This window comes from Corythoichthys intestinalis, chromosome 11 (assembly GCF_030265065.1).
Source record: "Corythoichthys intestinalis isolate RoL2023-P3 chromosome 11, ASM3026506v1, whole genome shotgun sequence".
Taxonomy (NCBI): Eukaryota; Metazoa; Chordata; class Actinopteri; order Syngnathiformes; family Syngnathidae; genus Corythoichthys; species Corythoichthys intestinalis.
Genome location: NC_080405.1, coordinates 30,626,388 through 30,648,184, shown reverse-complemented (window position 1 = coordinate 30,648,184; position 21,797 = coordinate 30,626,388). Strand labels below are relative to the sequence as shown.

Here is a 21,797-nt window from a genome sequence, read left to right as displayed (position 1 = left end):
TTTTTCTTCTCCTCTCCACTTTCTCGTATTAAGTTTCCCTTTTTGAATGTTTCTCTTGTCACGGGCAGCCCTGGTGTTCAACGGGGGAGCCGGGAGTCAGTGAGAGCGGGGAAAGGGGCGGCCGGTCTCGCTTCGTTTGCCCGCCTTAGACGAGGCTACCCCGGCTGCATGCTAGTCGAAGCGCCGCCCCCTCTCGCGCTTGATATCCGTCCGCGGGAGAGCTCTAAATTGGAGACTAGCTCACTTCCGCGGCCAAGACAGGTAGAGCTACGGCCTAGAGAGAAGAAACTAGGGCACCCGTAGATATCACGTAAATGAGGCTAGATGCCAAAAGGCATACTTAACAGCGTATGCAATAGGCGGCCATCTTGAAACGGACAACTTGAAACCCCTCCCCAAACAAGAAAATACTCCTGACTCGCTTTTTTTCCCTTCAAAAAAAAAAAAAAAACATTAAAAAAAAATCAAAGAATTCTTGACTGATTTGCAAACAGCTTGGCTAAATACAAAAAATATTAACATGACTAAGTCAGACTTCAGTCGCAAAAAAATCCATTGAGAAAACCTCAGCCATGAAAATGCAGTTCAGCCGCTAAAATTCATCCATCCATCCATCCATTATCTTCCGCTTGTTCCGGGGTCGGGTCGCGGGGGCAGCAGCTTTAACAGGGAAGCCCAGACTTCCCTCTCCCCAGCCACTTCAACCAGCTCCTCCGGCGGGATCCCAAGGCGTTCCCAGGCCAGCCGAGAGACATAGTCTCTCCAGCGTGTCCTGGGTCGTCCCCGGGGCCTCCCGCCGGTGGGACATGCCCGGAACACCTCTCCAGGGAGGCGTCCGGGAGGCATCCGAACCAGATGCCCGAGCCACCTCAGCTGGCTCCTCTCTACGCGGAGGAGTAGCGGCTCGACGCCGAGTCCCTCCCAGATGACCGAGCTTCTCACCCTATCTCTAAGGGAGAGCCCGGACACCCTGCGGAGGAAACTCATTTCGGCCGCTTGTATCCGGGATCTTGTTCTTTCGGTCACGACCCAAAGCTCGTGACCATAGGTGAGGGCAGGAACGTAGATCGACTGGTAAATCGAGAGCTTTGCCTTTCGGCTCAGCTCCTTCTTCACCACTACGGACCGGTGCAGCGTCCGCATTACTGCAGACGCCGCACCGATTCGCCTGTCGATCTCCCGCTCCCTCCTACCTTCACTCGTGAACAAGACCCCAAGATACTTGAACTCCTCCACTTGGGGCAGGATCTCATCCCCGACCCGGAGAGGGCACTCCACCCTTTTCCGACTGAGGACCATGGTCTCGGATTTGGAGGTGCTGATCTTCATCCCAACCGCTTCACACTCAGCTGCGAACCGCTCCAGTGAGAGTTGGAGGTCACGGCTTGATGAAGCCAACAGCACTAAATCATCTGCAAAAAGCAGAGATTCAATGCTGAGGTCACCAAACCGGACCCCCTCAACGCTTCGGCTGCGCCTAGAAATTCTGTCCATAAAAGTTATGAACAAAATCGGTGACAAAGGGCAGCCTTGGCGGAGTCCAATCCTCACTGGGAACGAATTCGACTTACTGCCGGCAATGCGGACCAGACTCTGACACCGGTCGTACAGGGACCGAACAGCCCTTACCAAGGGGCTCGGTACCCCGTACTCCCGGAGCACCCTCCACAGGATTCCCCTAGGCACACGGTCGAACGCCTTCTCCAAATCCACAAAACACATGTAGACTGGTTGGGCGAACTCCCATGCACCCTCGAGGACCCTGCTGAGGGTGTAGAGCTGGTCCACTGTTCCACGGCCGGGACGAAAACCACACTGCTCCTCCTGAATCCGAGATTCGACTTCCCGACGGACCCTCCTCTCCAGCACCCCTGAATAGACTTTACCGGGGAGGCTGAGGAGTGTGATTCCTCTATAATTGGAACACACCCTCCGGTCCCCCTTTATAAAAAGGGGGACCACCACCCCGGTCTGCCAATCCAGAGGCACTGTCCCCGATGTCCACGCGATGTTGTAGAGGCGTGTCAGCCATGACAGCCCTACAACATCCAGAGCCTTTAGGAACTCCGGGCGGATCTCATCCACCCCCGGGGCCTTGCCACCGAGGAGCTTACCAACCGCCTCAGTGACTTCAACCCCAGAGATCGAAGAGCCCACCTCAGAGTCCCCAGACTCTGCTTCCTCAAAGGAAGGCGTGTCGGTGGAATTGAGGAGGGCTTCGAAGTATTCTCTCCACCGACTCACGACGTCCCGAGTCGAGGTCAGCAGTACACCATCTTCACTATACACAGTGTTAATAGTGCACTGCTTTCCTCTCCTCAGACGCCGGATGGTGGACCAGAATTTCCTCGAAGCCATCCGGAAGTCGTTTTCCATGGCCTCACCGAACTCCTCCCATGTCTGAGTTTTTGCCTCGGCGACCGCCGAGGCCGCAGTCCGCTTGGCCAGCCGGTACCTGTCAGCTGCCTCCGGAGTCCCACAGGCCAAAAAGGCCCGATAGGCCTCCTTCTTCAGCTTGACGGCATCCCTTACCGCTGGTGTCCACCAGCGGGTTCGGGGATTGCCGCCACGACAGGCACCAACCACCTTACGGCCACAGCTCTGATCGGCCGCCTCAACAATGGAGGTGCGGAACATGGCCCACTCGGACTCAATGTCCCCCACCTCCCCCGGGACAAGGGAGAAGTTCCCGCTAAAATTCAATTGTGAAAAATAATGCAGTTGTGAAAAATTCTGTTGCGGAAAATTCACTCATCTACCGTATTTTTCGGACTATAAGTCGCACCCGAGTATAAGTCGCATTTTTGGGGGGAAATTTACTTGATGAAACCCAAACCCATAGAGCAGATATGTCATCATGAAAGACAATTTAAAATAAAAATACAATACAGAACAACATGCAGAAAAAGTGTATCGTATGATAATGTTACATGATGCATGATCAAGGATATGCGAACGTGGCCGGTATGTTAACGTAACATAGCTATTAAGCGTTATTATGATAACTATAGCATAAAGAACATGCTAACAAGTTTACCAAACCATCAGTGTCACTCCAAAACACCAAAATAACATGTGAAATGATATAATAATGTGTTAATAATAGGGCTGTCAAATGATTAAAATTTTTAATCGAGTTAATCACAGCTTAAAAGTTAATTAATCGTAATTAATCGCAATTCAGAATCTATAAAATATGCCATATTTTTCTGTAAATTATTGTTGGAATGGAAAGATAAGACACAAAACGGATTAATACATTCAACATACTGTACATAAGTACTGCATTTGTTTATTATAACAGTAAATCAACAAGATGGCATTAACATTATTAACATTCTGTTAAAGCGATCCACGGATAGAAAGACTTGTAGTTCTTAAAAGATAAATGTTAGTACAAGTTATAGAAATTTTATATTAAAACCCCTCAATGTTTTCGTTTTAATAAAATTTGTAAAATTTTCAAACAAAAAATAAACTAATAGCTCGCTATTGTTCAGCACCACCAATTTTCATGGTGCTGAAAACCATAAAATCCGTCGCACCCAAGCGCCAGCAGTGCACATGACACTACTGTCATTCTAATCTGTTTGAGCGGGACATGTGCGTTAACTGCGTCAAATATTTTAACGTGATTAATTTAAAAAAATTAATTTCCGCCCGTTAACGTGATAATTTTGACAGCCCTAGTTAATAATTTCATACATAAGTCACTCCAGAGTATAAGTCGCACTCTCAGCCAAACTATAAAAAAAAAAACCTGCGACTTATAGCCCGAAAAATACGGTACCTTGCCGTTTATCCTCACAAGCCTACTATAAGCAATAGTACACACCCTGAATTGGTTGTCAGCCAACTGCAAGGCACAATTCTGTTGCCAAAAATTCAGTCGCAATTTTTTTAGACTGAACTTCAATGCGGAAAAAAAATCTGTTGGAAATATTCAAAATCTGATGGCACAGAATTACTTCCTTACTATTTCTAATCAATCAACCATCAATCGTTTTCGGTGCAGAACCCACAGCTTTACCTTCAGGTCTGTACTGAGCAATGATGGTGACGGTCTGTCCGGCTCTTTTTAGGGCTGCTGCCGCTTGCTCGTGCGTGGCGTTCCTTAGGTTCACCCCATTCACCTGCAACCCAAACAATCATTCATTTAGTCAACAATGAAAAATTTCCCAAAAGGCAGAGTTGGGGTGCGGAGGTACTGACAGACAGAATACGGTCGCCTCTCCTCAGCTCGCCGCTGAGGTCGGCCGGCCCCCCGGCCAGGATGAAGGAGACAAAGATGCCCTCGCCGTCCTCGCCGCCTACGATGTTGAAACCCAGCCCGGTGGAGCCCTTGTGCAGCAACACTTTCCTCGGCTCCCTGCCGAAACAACAACAAAAACAGAAAAAAAAGAGGTGAAAATTGTCTGCAAATGAAAATAAATGCGTGTTGTGGATTAAAGAGACAGCAGTGGAACCTCAGTTGTCTTAGGTACAGATGGAGAAACAGTTATCATACAGGACAGACAGTCAACAATTTTAGAATTGTAGGAGAAACATGACCTGAAATGAATATTTCCAAATATAATCGATCTAATATGTGAATAAGACTGCCACAAACAATGATTTTGATAGTCGACTCATTGCCTCATTTACAAATTTTGTGTTATTTACCATTCTATTACTCTGGGATTCACATTTTAGTTGTCTATATCATAAATCACCAAAAAAGTTGTACTATGAATATTACGTAACTATGTTACAGTATGAATGCTTTAGTTTATTGACTGTCATTTTGTTTGTCTTTTTTAAAATGAAAACAAAAGACAATACCATTTTTTCATTTTCTTTTTTTAAATTAAAAAATTATAGATTTTATATATTTAAAAATAAGGACTATAATTTGTTTTCCCTTTTTTCTTAATTTTATTTAAACTAGTAAAAAAAAAATTATTTAAAGGAGAATATATACCAATACATTATTGGCTGTCCAATGACGGCAGTAGCCATCCAATTCATTTTGACCGGGAGGGGTGAATGAACGCCCCTCCCACTCAAAATTAATCTATTGGCGTTGATGGGCCAGCCAGTGAATTAAAAGTAGGGCTGTCCCAAACGACTAATTTTCTCCCGATTAGTCAGCCGACTATTTTTACGATTAGTCGACTAATCTAATAATTTAAAAAAAAAAAAAAATATATATATATATATATATATTTTTTTAACTAATTTAGCAATGAAATTTTGTTGACGCTTATCAATTCACAAAAACATATTGGAACACTTAAATTATTTATCAAAGTACAAATAAACACGTAAATAACAATAATAAATCACAAATAAACAATGAGTTCAAATGCTGATAGAATTAACTAGTGCAAAAGAATGGAATGTAAACAGATTCAGAACACTGACTTCGCCTTTCCAACATGATTCAAAACAATTCTTTAAAAAAATACCTAGCATTAATATTATAGTATAGTACTATATATAATAGTATTATAATAATTATAATAACTATTCATTGCCAATCAGATTTTTCATAAAGGGTGTCATTTTAAAGGCTTAGTGTAGAATCTGAATTCTGAAGTATGTGGGATTAACTCCAGAAATCGCTATTTGCTTTTATTTTGAAATGTTCATCGGAAGTACGTTCGCTAAACCGCTAACTTCAGCTTTACATTCCACAAAAAAAAAGCACTTTTTGTCATTGCATGTAGTGTCAGTAATAGATTTTTTTGGTCTTTTTTTTTCGTTTGCAAATGCTGTTAACCAGCGATTTTTCATGTCTGAAGTGTCACCTTTTAACCGCAAGTTTGCTTTCACGAGACGACTGCCAATGTTTTATAGCAGGCTAAAGTAAGTTGCCCCCCCCCCCCCCCATTCACCTCAGTGTAGCAGTGCTAACGTTACAGTGTTTAATATAGATGTGTTTTCTTATTTTGTATGTCTGAACTTTAATTCAACAGCGTGTTGATAAGAGAAAGGAACTGGAGTCTAATATGCTATCAGCACACACGCACCAATGTATGCACGCACGCACGCACGTGCGCAGCGATAAAAGGCAGCCGCGAAAATTACCACCCTCATTTTTATTTGCCGTGCGATAAATGCACTCATTGCATATCGTGACAGGCTTAGCAACTTCAATAAAACATGTCGTTAGTTAGTTAGATTGACTTACAAACTGGGTGACGGCGCTTCAGGTGTTTATTCACGGCCGACGTGCAGTCCAGCAGTCAGCCAAGCTTGGCATTGAAGAGACACGACACAAGAGTGTACCCTCCTTTGTTTCTTTGAAATAAGTCAATGTTTTGGACACTCTGGTGCGCTTTTTTGGCTTTGTGCCGCTTTCCCCGCTTGCATACAGAGCGTCCGACAGTCTGAACTTTCCACGCATATTTTTTTAAACCATTCATTAACGTCAATATAAATCCGTCGACGCGCACAACATCCCGTTGACGGATTTATAACCATCATCGATGACGTCGACTATGTCGACTAGTCGGGACAGCTCTAATTAAGAGTCTCAAAAAAAGAGGATTTGGACAATTTTAGGGGCAGTTTACATGGCAACTCTGCGACATGAAGACACAATGACTGTGTTGCATAGTGACCTCGCGTTCGTATGGTGTCGGCGAAGACAGAAGGCAAAGACGAAAACTTTGGAATCCTGCCTCCAAAGTGGAAGAATTCGATTGCGGGGGCCTGAAGGGGGGCTTGCTCCGCATGCATATAAAAAGCTCGATAACGTCAGCACTCGTACACGTCACATTGGGCGTGCGCAGCGATGCTTCTAAACATTAATAACAGCAAATATGGCAGAAAGTCGGCTTTAATGAACTGTTTATGAACTGTTTTTATAACATTTTTAATTTAAATAGGTTGAATGTTTCCATTTTTGTGCCTTTTTCAACAAAAGAAAATGCCATTGCTTGTAGCGGGCGGGCATGTTGTCTTCCGGGCTGAGGAGGTCAAAGTGCATCATTTGCTGTCGCCTTGTAAATCTGCACTGCACTAAGGCCTGGCATGAATACTACATCGTTTTGATGCGGAATTGCAACATTGTTCGAATAAAGATGAAACCATATAAATGCAAACATGAAATTTTTCGTCTTCTCGGAGAGTCACCGTGGAAACGGCCCCTTAGATCAAGACCCTCTCCAAACTATGAACCCACTATCAAAATAGTTGTTGATTAATTTTATTAATGACTTGTCGTTTAGTCAATTGATCGTTGCAGCTCTAATTGCAAATCAGGTTCAATAATGTTAAATGTTGTAGGTTCCACTGCGTCTCAGTGTTGGGTGACGCTGCATTTCTCCTTTTTTTCTCCCCCTTTTGGACACGCATGAGAAGCCACACAAGTGAAAGCAAGCACCCGACTGGACACGCACACACTTCATCGCCCACTTCTATGAACGTACGTGGACAGAATAACCCACATCCTGCTGCACAGACCCCCCCCCCCCTCCCCACACACACTCGATCTCCTCTTTTTGCATTAACTGCAATGACTCAGCCTCCTCCAGAAAAGCTTTTCAATCATTTTAGAACTCTTTGAACATAAACAAAAACAGCTACATGCAAATATTTACTTAACCCCTTAATGCCTGAATGTATATTCAACAAATATACATAGAGCATTGGAGGAATACCTAAGTACATAAAAATAGTATTAATAAAAAATATATATCTATATGAATGTACTTAAATGGTATGTAGTCCCCCAATACTTATTGATGTATATCTGTTAAATGTAAATTCAGGCATCAAGGGGTTAACATACTAAAGCATCGTAAACAATGCATTCATGCTCCTTTGTATGCACACATACACGTGAAAATGCACATTCCTTCCACGCAAAAAAACACTGCACGGTTCCCATTAGTGGTTTTTCTTGCAGTCGACAGGAACAATTCCCTCTCAATTCCAATTGGCCGGATTCTAGGTTGCCATTTTCCCCCACTCCCTGCTAAGGATCCATTCAGCACTTTTTAAATTCATGACTGGAAAAAGCTTATATAGTACGCCAATCTAAAGAAAACAGAAGGTAAGCAACCGTATAGCGCCCAGAGCTCACTAGGGGGCCCAAAAGAGCAAGAACTCAGTGACTACCTTGGATGCTATTGGCTTACTGGAATGAAACCATTAACTGCTCCTAAAAAGTTTTGGAAAGGTTGTCTTTGAAATTCAAGTTTCTAAAGAAGTAGAATAACAAAAAATATGGAGGTAAATCCAAACCACAAGAATTTGAGTACGATTTTCTACCACAGAATTTCTTAAGCGCTGGAATTCAATCACAAATAATGTAGCCACAAAAAATGTAGCCCGCAAAAGTTTCAGTTGCAAAATTCCAATCGCAAAAAAAAATTGAGTTGCAAAAAATTCAGTCGCATTTGGTCACACGAAAAAAAATATTTGGTCCCAAGAATTTGGTCTCGAGAATTTGAAAATTTTGCAACTAAATATTTTTTGACTGAATTATTACAAAAGGATATTTTCAGCCAAATTGCTATGATGAAAAAAAAGACGTTAAAAATATATATTCGAATTCCGACGGCACATATTTACTTCCACAAGAGACTCCGCTGGATGGCGGCATTGCATGGTTTGGGATTGAAGATTAGCATAGATTTTGAGTAGAAAAAAATTAGGCAGTCAATCTCGTCTTGTCACATCTATTGCGAGAGAAGTGCCAACACATTGAAAGTAGGACATGTTTGCTAAAAAAAAAAAAAAATAATTAATAAAATGAATACAAACAATAGTATGCATCTGAAAAAACAATAGAATAAAACTTAATAAATTACATTCCCATCACGTAAATTAATAAAAACTAAGGATGACCCGATCCGATCACATGATTAGAAATCGGGCCGATCGCGCCATTTTTCAGAGGATCGGAATCGGGTGAAAAAAGATCGAGTTTTTAATTTAAAAAATATGTTTATATTTTTCTGCTTCATGCTCGTCTCACTCTCTCTCCTGCTGCTTTTCTTGGTCACCAGTGCACCTGATGTTTGGTACGTAAAGTTATCGATGATTGACAGGTTTGTAGCTTTGATCTGGCGAGTGAAGGCTCGGTAGCTCTACGATCAAAGGCACAAATGTTTTAATCATCGTTTAGTCCAGCGGTCGGAAACCTATGGCTCGCGAGCCAGATCTGGCTCGATTGACAGCTGCATCTGGCTCGCAGACAAATCTTTATTGAAAAAAAAAAAAAAGTTTAATTATACTCCTTTGCTCTGTTATCGGCATCCCCAAGGGGCCGCTGTCCCGTTTCAATATGACTGGCATTGCCAATTTAGTGCAGAAGAAGAAGTGGGTGAGCGTAAGGGGAAAGAGAGACAGGTGTAGAGAAAATCCACTGGTTTTTGTTTGTGTTAATTAATAAAGTCTCCGAAAATAAAAGCCATCCAACACGTCGATGTGTTTTTATACACTACGCCACCTCCCCAAAGGAAGAACCGGACTTCGGAGCGATGACTGTTTTTTTTTCTCTCGCTTTGGATGAGTCAACAGACGTAAGCAACTTACCCTAGTTCAGCGTGATTGCAAGGTTTTGACTATGAAAGGGACAACAGGAGGGGAGGATTTATTCAAGTCCTTCAATGAGTTCGCTAAACAAAAAAATCTACCGGTGGATAAACTTATTTCGTGAATATGAAAAGAGATGCATCCCAAGTTTCTCAACGCCTGCATGAAGCTTTTAAGCCCACTAAGTATCAACCAGACTACAAAGCCATCAGCAAAACCATGCAGCACCAAAAGTCGCATTAATGCTAAGAAATACTCATCATTGATTAGCAATAACAATGTTATTAAAAAATAATTCAGAGACTTATTCTACTTTAAAAGTATTGAAATTACATAAAATGCACACATTACTTGTAGTTTTAGTTTTAAACATATTTTATGACTCTCACAGAATTACATTTTAAAAAATGTGGTGTTCATGGCTCTCTGAGCCAAAAAGGTTCCCGACCCCTGGTTTAGTCAATCTTCGTTATCGAGAGGCTGTTCTCAGCATCGTGAGCGTCAAAGCGTGAGTGAATTTGAGTGGACTCACTCATATGAATAATATGAATGTTATGGAGAGTGATTAAAGTATGGCATTGAAGGCGATGCAGTGAAAAATGTGGGTGGGCCTATATTTTGTGCTGGAGCACCTTAAGAAAAAGTACCAGCGGAACCAATGCAAAAAGTAAGTGTGGAGCCTTGGCAATATACTAGTCCTTCTAAAAAAATTAGCATATTGTGATAAAGTTCATTATTTTCTGTAATGTACTGATAAACATTAGTCTTTCATACTAGTATATTTTAGATTCATTACACACAACTGAAGTCGTTCAAGCCTTTTATTGTTTTAATACTGAAGATTTTGGCAAAAAACTCAAGAAAAAACAAAAATCCCTATCTAAAAAAAATTGCATATCATGAAAAGGTACTATAAAGAAGCTACTAACCTAATCATCTGAATCAACGAATTAACTCAAAACCCCTGCGAAAGATTCCTGAGGCTTTTAAAAACTCCCAGCCTGGTTCATTACTCAAAACCGCAATCATGGGCAAGACAGCCGACCTGACTTCTATCCAGAAGGTCATCATTGACACCCTCAAGCAAGAGGCTAAGACACAAAAAGAAATTCCTGAGCGAATAGGCTGTTCCCAGAGTGCTGTGTCAAGGCACCTCAGTGGGAAGTCTGGGGGAAAGAAAAAGTGTGGCTAAAATCTAAAATATATGAAAGTCTAATGTTTATCAGTACATTACAGAAAATAATACATTTTATCACAATACGCAAATTTTCTGAGGACTACTATATCGCAATGTTAATTTTTTCCAATACCGTTCAAGCCTAATTTATGAATATATACATATTTTTTCACTTTTTAAGGGCTAAAAAGTAACAAAATAATCCAGAAAAACAACGACATTGGCAAAAGATACAAAAGTATACTGTATATGTTCTATACTCTGCAAAACTCCCGGAAAAAGCAGAAGAGGAAGTACTGTAAAAAGTACAGTACTGCAACATGTATTTGGAGCTTTTGCTCAAATAAAAACAAAACAACACTTTTTTACAGTATCGGATCAGGACTCGATATTGGCAGATTGTCAAAATCATGTGACTCAGACAATGACTCGGTTGCAAAAATGTGCCATCGGGACAATACAATGTGGCCCATGATAAAAACAAGTTGGACTTTTGTGTTTTAGCAAGATTTACATCAACGAGATAGGACGTGAAAAAGCCATTGAGAATCGTTGTAATTGTATCCAATTGTCCAAAAAATGTTAAAGTTCTTTTTCAAGCATGTCAAAATGTCAAAATTATTATTGTCATAATTATATGTGGGAACACATTTTATCATCAGGCACAGGAAAAACAGTCCCTTTTGTGGACTCTATTTTCCCCATAAACACCCATTATAAATGCTAATTTTCCATGTATTTTTGATGCACTGTACCCTTGATGTGTTACAGTGCATTTCCCGCAATTACCCAATGCATCCCTTCTCAGGCGGTTGAACTACATCTGAAAACTAATTTTTACGCCCTAATACACAAGATGCCGCTAGAGAGCTATTTATCATTTTTGGTTGCGCTGACGTATGTGCTGTGATATGACACCATTCTGATACCAAAGCAATAAAGCATGGTTGGATCGAAAGCTCAGGCCTGCTGGCGTGTGTGAACGCAATACCAGTGACGTGCACGTGAGTATGAGAATGTGATGAGTGTGTGCGCGCGCGCATGTATGCGAGAAAGACTTGACAATAGGTCTTTTACTAAGATAGCAATACTTACTATGTGTTTGTGTTTGGGTATGAACATATTCAGGGTGTCCGCGCGTGCATGTGTCTGCCCGAGCGTGCACGTGCACACGCACGCGTATCTTTTTGAATGATCAATCAAGAATCTTTGAGTGTGCGCACAACTTCAAAAGGCACGTCAAAGCAGCGGTTTTGGATATATCCTCAGTATGGCTTTCGGAACTCATTTTGAGGATTGCGCACAAACCAAATGTCCCAGAGCCAAATTTCCAAATGTAATTACGAGAATATGACACAATTCAACATTTGGTGAAGTTTGGTTCACTTCTGCGCAGCGGTTTTGGAGAGATCATCAATATTACATTTACCTTCCATATCGCACTTATTTCCGCCTAAGGAAGTCAATATGGATTTCAAAATTCATTTTGAGGATTGCGCTCAAACCAAATAGCACAGAGCCAAATTTCCAAATGTAATTACTAGAATATGACACAATTCAACATTTGGTGAACTTTGGTTCAATTATGCGTAGCGGTTTGGGAGATATCAAAAAAAAATTTCCTACGTGTCCCAAAGAATTTGAAAATGCCATTGTCAAAAAATGTCGTCTTCCCCAAAAAAATGTATGTTATGATTTATTAACATATTGAAGGCTCTAACTTGTCCATATTGAACAATCCAATTTGAATGTGTTTTTTTTATATTTATGCTAGGGGTGTCAAACGATTAAAATTTTTAATCGAGTTAATTACAGCTTAAAAATTAATTAATCGTAATTAATCTCAATTAATCGCAATTCAAACCATCTATAAAATATGCCATATTTTTCTGTAAATTATTGTTGGAATGGAAAGATAAGACAAGATGGATATATCCATTCAACATACGGTACATAAGTACTGTATTTCTTTATTATAACAATAAATCAATGCGGCATTACCATTATTAACATTAACATTCTGTTAAAGCGATCCATGGATAGAAAGACTGGTAGTTCTTAAAAGATAAACGTTAGTACAAGTTATAGAAATTTTATATTAAAACCCCTCTTCATGTTTTCGTTTTAATAAAATTTGTAAAATTTTCAATCAAAAAATAAACTAGTAGCCCGCCATTGTTGATGTCAATAATTACTTACACAATACTCATGGGTGCTGAAGCCTATAAAATCAGTCGCACCCAAGCGCCAGCAGAGGGCGCCAAAACTCCGAAAAACACAAGTACACATTTCACTGTGCTGTCATTTTAATCTGTTTGAGCGGGGCATTTGTGCGTTAATTGCGTCAAATATTTTAACGTGATTCATTAAAAAAAATAATTGCCGCCCGTTAACGCGATAATTTTGACAGCCCTAATTTATGCAGATGACAGTTACTTTTACCCATAACACAAAACTGCTTTTTATTGTCCATAAAGGTCATCAAAAAATAAATAAATACATAAAAACTATGTATGGATAGGTCTGATGCCACTGAACATTGAGTGGTCTCAGGTAAAAAAAAAAAAAAAATTCAGGAATGACTTGGATAATACACTTCAAAGCAACGTCCCATTTTGGAGCTTTTTTTCCTACGTGTCGCAAACAATATGATAATGCCATTGTAAAAAAATGTGTTCCAAAAAAAATTTTATGTTATGATTTATTAAGATATTGAAGGCTCTAACTTGTCCATATTGAATATTCCAATTTGAATGTGTTTTTTATATATATGCAGATGACAGTTACTTTTGCTCTTAGCACAATATTGCTTTTATTGTCCATAGAGGGCATCAAAAATAAATAAAAACTATATAGGTATGGATAGGTCTGATGCCACTGAACATTTTGAGTGGTCGCAAGTTAAAAAATATTCAGAAATGCCTTTGATATGATAACGTTCCAAAATGGAACATTTTTTCCTATGTGTCGCAAAAAATTTATAAATGTTGCGTTCCAAAAATGTTGCGTTCCAAAAAATGTTTAATGTTATGATTTATTAACATATCGAAGGCTCTAATTTGTCCATAATGAATATTCATATTTGAATGTCTTTTTTATATATATGCAGATGACAGTTACAGTCACATGATGGATCAATTTGAGAATTAATTTTTGCCAACATAGATTTAGAAAGGTGGGACCTGTGTACAATCTTGAACTGGATTAAGCAGTGCTTTGCACAGAATGAGTTACTGCACAAAAGCACTGCACAGTTACTTTTGCTCTTAGCACAATATTGCTTTTATTGTCCATAGAGGGCATCAAAAATAAATAAAAACTATATAGGTATGGATAGGTCTGACGCCACTGAACAGTTTGAGTGGTCGCAAGTAAAAAAATATTCAGAAATGACTTTAATACTACACTTCAAAGCAACTTCTGAAAATGGAACGTTTTTTCCGATGTGTCGCAAAAAAGTTAAAAATGTTGCATTCCCAAAAATGTTTAATGTTATGATTTATTCGCATATCAAAGGCTAATTTGTCCATATTGAATATTCCAATTTGAATGTGTTTTTATATATATGCAGATGACAGTTACTTTTACTCTTAGCACAATATTGCTTTTATTGTACATAGAGGGCATCAAAAATAAATAAAAACTACAAGTATAACACCATTTACCATATGTATGGATAGGTCTGATGCCACTGAACATTTTGAGTGGTCGCAAGTAAAAAAATATTCAGAAATCACTTTGATACTACACTTCAAAGCAACGTTCCAAAAATGGAACGTTTTTTCCTATGTGTCGCAAAAAATGTAAATATGTTGTGTTCCAAAAAATTTTTAATGTTATGATTTATTCACATATCAAAGGCTCTAATTTGTCCATATTGAATATTCCAATTTGAATGGGTTTTTTATATATATGCAGATAACAGTTACTTTTTTTTTTACTCCCCCAACAGAAAAAGAACCCCCCCCCCAAAAAAAAAACATTTTCCCCACTGTCACAGGCATATAGATCAAACAAATATTTTAAGACCATAAGCATATGTCAGGATACACATCGAGTCTGCCTTTATACTACAGAGTTTTCATTCCTCTATCTTTGTTAAAGGATTGTCAATGTACCTTAGAAAGACCCCCCATACTAGATGAAATTTTTGTTCTGAGCCACTCATCACGTATCTGATTTCTTCAAGTCTCAGATGAAGTAACATATCTTTGATCCACTGTGATATTGTCGGTGGGGCTGCATCCTTCCATTTAAGAAGGATCAGGCGGCGAGCTAATAATGTTGAAAAGGCAATAATTTTTCGTCCCCCGATAGGTAACAACCTCATGTACAACCCCAAAGAGTAATATTAGTAATATTAGTGGATTTAATGGAAGTTTGACCTTCACCATACTAGAAAGTGAATTACAGATGTCCTCCCAGTATTGTTGTATCATGGGACAATACCAAAACATATGTGCTAAAGTGGCCACTTCTGATTTACATCGGTCACATGATGGATCAATTTGAGAATTAATTTTTGCCAACATAGATTTAGAAAGGCGCGACCTGTGTACAATCTTGAACTGGATTAAGCAGTGCTTTGCACAGAATGAGTTACTGCACAAAAGCACTGCAGTTACTTTTGCTCTTAGCACAATATTGCGTTTATTGTCCATAGAGGGCATCAAAAATAAATAAATAAAAACTATATATGTATGGATAGGTCTGATGCCACTGAACATTTTGAGGGGTCGCAAGTAAAAAAATATTCAGAAATGACTTTGATATTACACTTCAAAGCAATGTTCCAAAATGGAACATTTTTCCTTTGTGTCGCAAGAAAAAAATCAGCACACAAGGGTTAAAACAAAAGTAAAGAATTTTGCATGAAAATAGGAGCAAAATTCTCATCAAAATTTCATGAAGCTAAATTTCAGAATTTGGGAAATACTTTGTAAAATACCTCTATAACAATAACTGAATTGAGTAACTATATTTAGATTTCTCAATCAAAGGCTAACATGAAGCATTTTTAACTCAATAGTACCTTAAAATCCCGGTTTGACGGCCGCGTTTTGACAAGCATTTTGGTGGCGTCCTATTCCTCAAATACATGGCGGACGAGATGTTGACGGCAAACATGGCGGTGGCAGCGTGCCTTCTCTCTATTTAGCTTTCCTCTCACAGGCAAGTCACTTTCACGAGTTCTAGTTGCTTATCTCATGACAGTGTTGCCTGATGGGAAGCAGCTCCTATCTTGGAGCAATAATGATCATCACCCAAGAGGTTTAAAAACTTAACCCCGATGACAGAGGGTGGAAGTGACCAAGCAGAAGCTTCTTTTGAATGCAAGTTTGTCTTTGTTAAGTGAAAATGTGCTTTCAAAGCTTGACACATCACAGATAAGTATGGGGGAGCAGGAGTGCCAAAATTACATACAGTACATAAAAACGGTATCAACATTTGAAGGCATTCTATCTTCTATCTATGGCATACTCATTGTATGCTTTCCTTTGAGTCATCAAAAAAATTATCACTCAAAATTTTTTTAATTTTTATCGCTGAATCTAACACGTACATTATGTATATCTGCCGTCATTGCTCGAGAGGAAGTGACGTCGTTTCGCACATGCTCAGTAGCAATCCGTCACGATCAGGTAACCTGTCAAGATTGAGTAGTGACAAAGTCCAAACCAATTAATCAGAGCCCTGAGTAGGAGTGGGAACCTCTTGGTACCTCACGATTCGATACGCGATACAAAGCTCACGATAACGATGATCTGACGATATAGCGATTCTTGATACATGGGTTAGGAAATCATTCTATGATATTCTACAAAAAACTAATAAACAGAAAAAAAAGCTTCTGCTGTGATTTGGAATGAGTTTATCACTAGTAAACGTCCAATCCATTTGAAGTGGGAGGGATGGCAGCGAATGAACGAACCCTCCCTATTGCCGTCAGTGGCAGCCAATGCCAGGCAATGAGTAATTTTGGGCCATTTAAGGTCATTTACCTGTTGATTTTCAGTTACTTCCTGTTGATTTTGGGGTATTTTATGGGTCACTTGCGGTTTATTTTGCGTTACAGAACAGGAAGTGACCTGGGAGTCACCCAAATGAATAGACAGTGACTCAAACTCAACAGGAAATGACCTGTAAATGCCCTAAAATGAAAAGCAAGTGACCTGTACACAGTGTTGTTAATAACGGTGTTAGAATATAACGGCGTTATTTTCTTCAGTAGTGAGTAATCTAATTACCGTATTGGCCCGAGTATAAGACGGTGTTTTTTGCGTTGAAATAAGACTGAAAAAGAGGGGGTTGTCTTATATTCGTGATCTAGACGTTATACCCATTCACGACGCTAGATGACGCCAGATATCATTGAAGCAATGTTCTGTCATGACAGATCTGAGCTACTCTGAAGTTTAACGAGTTTGCATATTTTATCCTTATTCAGATTTATTTCAAGACTACAGTTACAGTTAGACTTCACTTTGATGGTTAATGCAGTTTTTGCAATTTTGTTGTTTTATCACAATAGATTGGTTTATTTACATTTCAAAAACCAAAAGCCATTCATTTACGAATGTGATTGCACTTTAGTTTACATATTTAAATGTTCAGGTATTAAGATTTGAATGAGGCAAGATAACATGCTTATTCTCTCAAATACATTGTTATAATCATTTGTTTCGGACGTACTGTAATTATTTTCTGTATAAAAATTAATTTGGTGTTGAAAAAGTCTTTTTTCAAACTTGAGTCTTAAAAAAAGGGGGTCGTCTTATAATCAGGGCCGTCTTATATTCGTGCCAATGCGGTAATTACTTTTCTCATCTTGGCAACGCCGTTACCGTTACTGAGGCGGGAAAGGCTTGCGTTATTATGCGTTACGATGTTGGTTGACTGGCACGAGCAAAGTCTGATAAGCACAGACTCACGGAGACGAGAGAGCACAGCAGGAGTGGGGAGGAGGCAAGGGACTGTGCCGCCGTTGCAAACGCGATGCTACTATGTTAGGTGGCTCCAATAATACCTGTCTGTAGCTGATAGCCTACAAACTACACCCACTGGCAGAGCGATGCCAGGGGGGGCACATGTGACCTCGGGGAACATGATTTTTTTTTTTTTTTTTTTTTTGCCGTACTGGAATAAAGTGTACTTGCACATCCACTCAGTGGGTGGCAGTGGCGCTCTCATTTTCAGAGTGCACGCAGTATTTTTGAACTAAGGAAGAGCACTCAGCACACACAGAAAACAGATATGAAGAGCAGTGTGCCACCGCCGTTTTCGAAAGCCGTTTTCCGACCGGACTCACTCACGCAGCGACCCACTGTCTTGTCCGGTTCTCACATCGCCGCCCGAGAAGTGCCATTTCCGGCTTGGGATCGTCACGACGACCGCCCTCACCTACGGTTCTACCTCGGCCGCCGAGAATGCGCTTTTTTCGTGCCGTTTGCCCTTTAGCTTTGACTTTTAATACAGTGGGTGATGGGGAAAGACCACTGTTTACTGTGTCTAAAAATAATTATAGCGGACAGCCAGAAGCCAAATCAATTAAGACGCCACTTAAAGACATTAGACCCCAAACTCATTGATAAACCGCTTGATTGTTTTTCGGCGAAAACGTGCCGAATATTGCCAACAATCGTCCTGCTTTGTCAGTGTTATATCAGTAAACTAGTGAGCATTGTTCGCATGCTCATTGCAAAATAACTCCACACTATTGCAAAGGAGGTAATACTGTGAGCAGCAAAAATAAAAACTGTCCTTCTGTCCAAGGACACTCCTTTTTTCTTTTATTCAGTTTTGTTTTTCGGTCAAATTTTTGGGCATATTGTCCTCATGAGTGAATGTTTCTAATCAATTTTAATTTGTTATTATTTACTGATTTTATTACATTTTATTTTTCTGTATCAAATGGTCAAAAATGTACTGTACCTTGAGTGTATTTTTTACAGTTTGGATGTGACTTTTTTTTTTTCTAAATTCAGGCAAATTGATGCGCGTGAAGTCTTCTCTGTTACAAACAAAACAATGTTAATAAAGTTATACTTTATTATAAGTTGATCTGTTACTTTTTTTTCTTCAGAAGAAAAAAAAGGACCATGTTAGGCAGATGCGTATTTATAATAGTAATTTTATAGTCAACTGGTACTGTTTACAGTGGCGGCAGAGAGTTTGGGGGGGGGGGGGGCGCGAAACATTTACGTCTTCCTTGGGGAGGCGTAACAGAAAATAATTGAGAAGCACTGCTTTAAATGATGAAACAGTTTTAAAACTTACACATGTCGAAAATAGACAGAAGGGAACTAATGCAATAACGGGAGCAATTTTAACAACTTCAACGGTTCATTCACAACACTAAATGACTTCCACACATAGCAAAGGTTACTATCTAGTAGGGCTGCATCTATCGAATATTTTAGTAATCGAGTAATCGACTGAAAATTCTATCGATTAATCGAGTAATCGGATAAAACAAATATATTTTTAGGTGAAGAGCAATTGTAAATATACATGAGAAAACAAGACATTTCATCCAATTTTGAACCATTTTCAGTCAATGTCTTTATTTTCGATGTATATTGTTGAAAACAGCCAACAACTGCATCTCAGATGTAACTAGAATTAAAAAAAAAAAAAAAAAAAGACTAATTCACTGCTTTCACTCAAAAAACTTTAGATCTTATTACAAAAATATATATATATATCTTACCTAAAAATGCCGTTACGCTTGATAACACACATCACTTAAAAGTTTGGATTTTTCCCACGTCTTTCAATTGAATTTCTCTTTGTGTCAAGCCATTTTTAAGTTCTAGTTAAGTTTTAAGTTAGTCTAAACTGCAAGTCCTGATAGGATTTTGAGTTTTTGCAGTGTTCAAAATAAATGTATGATACAGGCTGTATTGGAGCACATTAGCACCAGTGCTACTTGGTGTTTTATCCAGCAATGACTACTGAGCTAAAATTGATAGTTAGCATGATTAAGTTTTTATTTTACACCCTCATCACTCCACAATGCTATGTTATGTTAAAGCCTGTATGTAAGACACGTTAGCCAAGCATCGACAGTGGTCATAATTAATAGAAACCTAGCCCTCCGCAGGGCTAACGTTACTTCAGAACAGTAACGTTAATCTTATTTATTAGCGCTTAGCGCTCTTTATTAGCGCTTAGCGCTCTTTATTAGCGCTTAGCGCTCTTTATTAGCGCTTAGCGCTGTACTGCTTTAAGATGGCGGCTGTTTACTAAAGCTGCCCAGACGCGGCCGAGTCTGTCATTTAGCATCTAGTTCAACATACATGTGATCTCTATGAGACGCATGAGACGCTACCTGTACCAACGTAGCATCGTGCGGGCTAGTATTTAGCAACGTCGGCGTCGTCTGTGGCGGCTGTCGGCTGCAGTAAGTCCCCCCCCCCCCCCCCCCTTCTTCCTCTCCGCACGTGACAGCGCGTTGTCCCGCATTAAAAGTAGTCCGAGCAAAACGTGATGCTTAGAGCTGTCAAAATAAACGATTACTCGAGGTGAATAAAATTACTCGGATCAGTTTTTAAACTCGAGTTACTCGAGTTGCTCGAGTACTCGTTTCAGCTCTACTATCTAGTTATCGCAATATCCGCAATACCCCTGTGTCTAGTTAAGTTGAGGGTAAAGAATTGGGCTAGGGCCAATTGTCCCAAAAACCCTTTAAACTTCACATTGTGGGACCTGTTTTGTTTTTGTTTTTTTGAGGAAAAAAAACATGAAACATATTACCAGTTACTTTGCCAAGTAACTAATTACTCTTACATTCAGGTTACTGAGTTACTAACGCAATTACTTTTTGGGAGAAGTAATTTGTAACTGTAATTAATTACTTTTTAAAGTAAGATTAACAACACTGCCTGTAAATGCCCCGAAAATCGGACCGAATGACTGTGAATGCTCTGGTTTTGAATCAACGAACGCTCCCAGTCTAAATGGATTGGGTGTCGAGCACTGTCAATGGCACCCTTTTTTTTTTCTTCCTTTTTTTAATTGACACCTTTTTATAACGATATCTCGATTCTTCACAGGAGCATATCGATAACCTTTTGGGAGACAAAGTATCACGATATATCACCATTTCGATATTTTGTCACACCCCAAGCCCTGAGCGTCCACGACTCAAGACATCCGTGTGGAAACTCCCACATAATTATCAACATGGCAAACTGGAAAGATAGCAAAATTAAACTGAAAACATAACGAAATTAAATTGCGACTGGATCTTAGAGCTGAGGAAGAGACGGTCTATTGTCTATCTTTCGAAATGTGTGGTTTATTCTGTTGCTGATGCTCCACATAAATGACGTTGAAATAATGTCCTGGTTACAAAATCCAATCACTTGCCCTCCTTGCACAGAGAGCACCGAGTCGCCAACATGGGACAAGTCTGAAAGTGTCCAACCCCGGTAATTCACGGTACATCTGAAAGCCACGACAAGGGTAAATCCTGTGTCACATTATCAGGATACAAGTCTGAAAGGGGCTTTGGTCTCCAGTGTTTTTTTTTTTGTTTGTTTAAAGTCGCGTAACAGTAACATCACTCAGCATTGCTGGGAAGCACAGTATTTTATTTTTTACTTTATTTCATTAACCCTTTAACACCTAAGCCTATTTTGGCCGAATTTGCATGCATTTGATGTTGCCTTTATATTTCAAAGAAAAAATTGTTTGCAATGGCCAAATTGGGTCCCTTTTTTCAGGACACCTTGAACTTCATGTCTAAACTGTTGTTTTCTTCACTGACCAATTATAATCCACATTTTGGACCTAAAAAGACAAAAAAATCCCAATTTTTCCCCCCAAAATTTGTAATGTTGACGTCCCATTGACAACCAAACATGCTCGACCAACCGTTTTGAAGCTTGATAATATTTATTCAACTTGTTAGGATAAACATTCAATAGAAAAAAAAATAAGATTGAATAGTTTTATGTTCGACAATTCAACACAAACAGCAGGTATGGTCATAGGCGTTTTTGGCCTTTACACATACAATGGTCAAAACAGGTGTGTAGTGTGCAAAATAGTGAGAATAGTGAGATACTTCGCGGTTTTCACTTATTGC

General features: G+C 39.5%; 1 protein-coding gene across 17 annotated transcripts in view; it reads right to left on the bottom strand.

Annotated features, from left to right (window-relative positions):
• dlg3 (discs, large homolog 3 (Drosophila)) overlaps window positions 1-21,797 on the bottom strand; it is a 188,116-nt gene that overhangs the window by 48,410 nt on the left and 117,909 nt on the right. For all 17 annotated transcript variants that reach the window (XM_057849769.1, XM_057849777.1, XM_057849764.1 and 14 more), the window contains 2 exons: window positions 4,213-4,369; window positions 4,031-4,133 (listed from right to left, as the gene is read on the bottom strand). In XM_057849769.1, coding sequence (XP_057705752.1) covers window positions 4,031-4,133; window positions 4,213-4,369 — 260 coding nt within the window. The remainder of the gene's footprint in view (window positions 1-4,030; window positions 4,134-4,212; window positions 4,370-21,797) is intronic.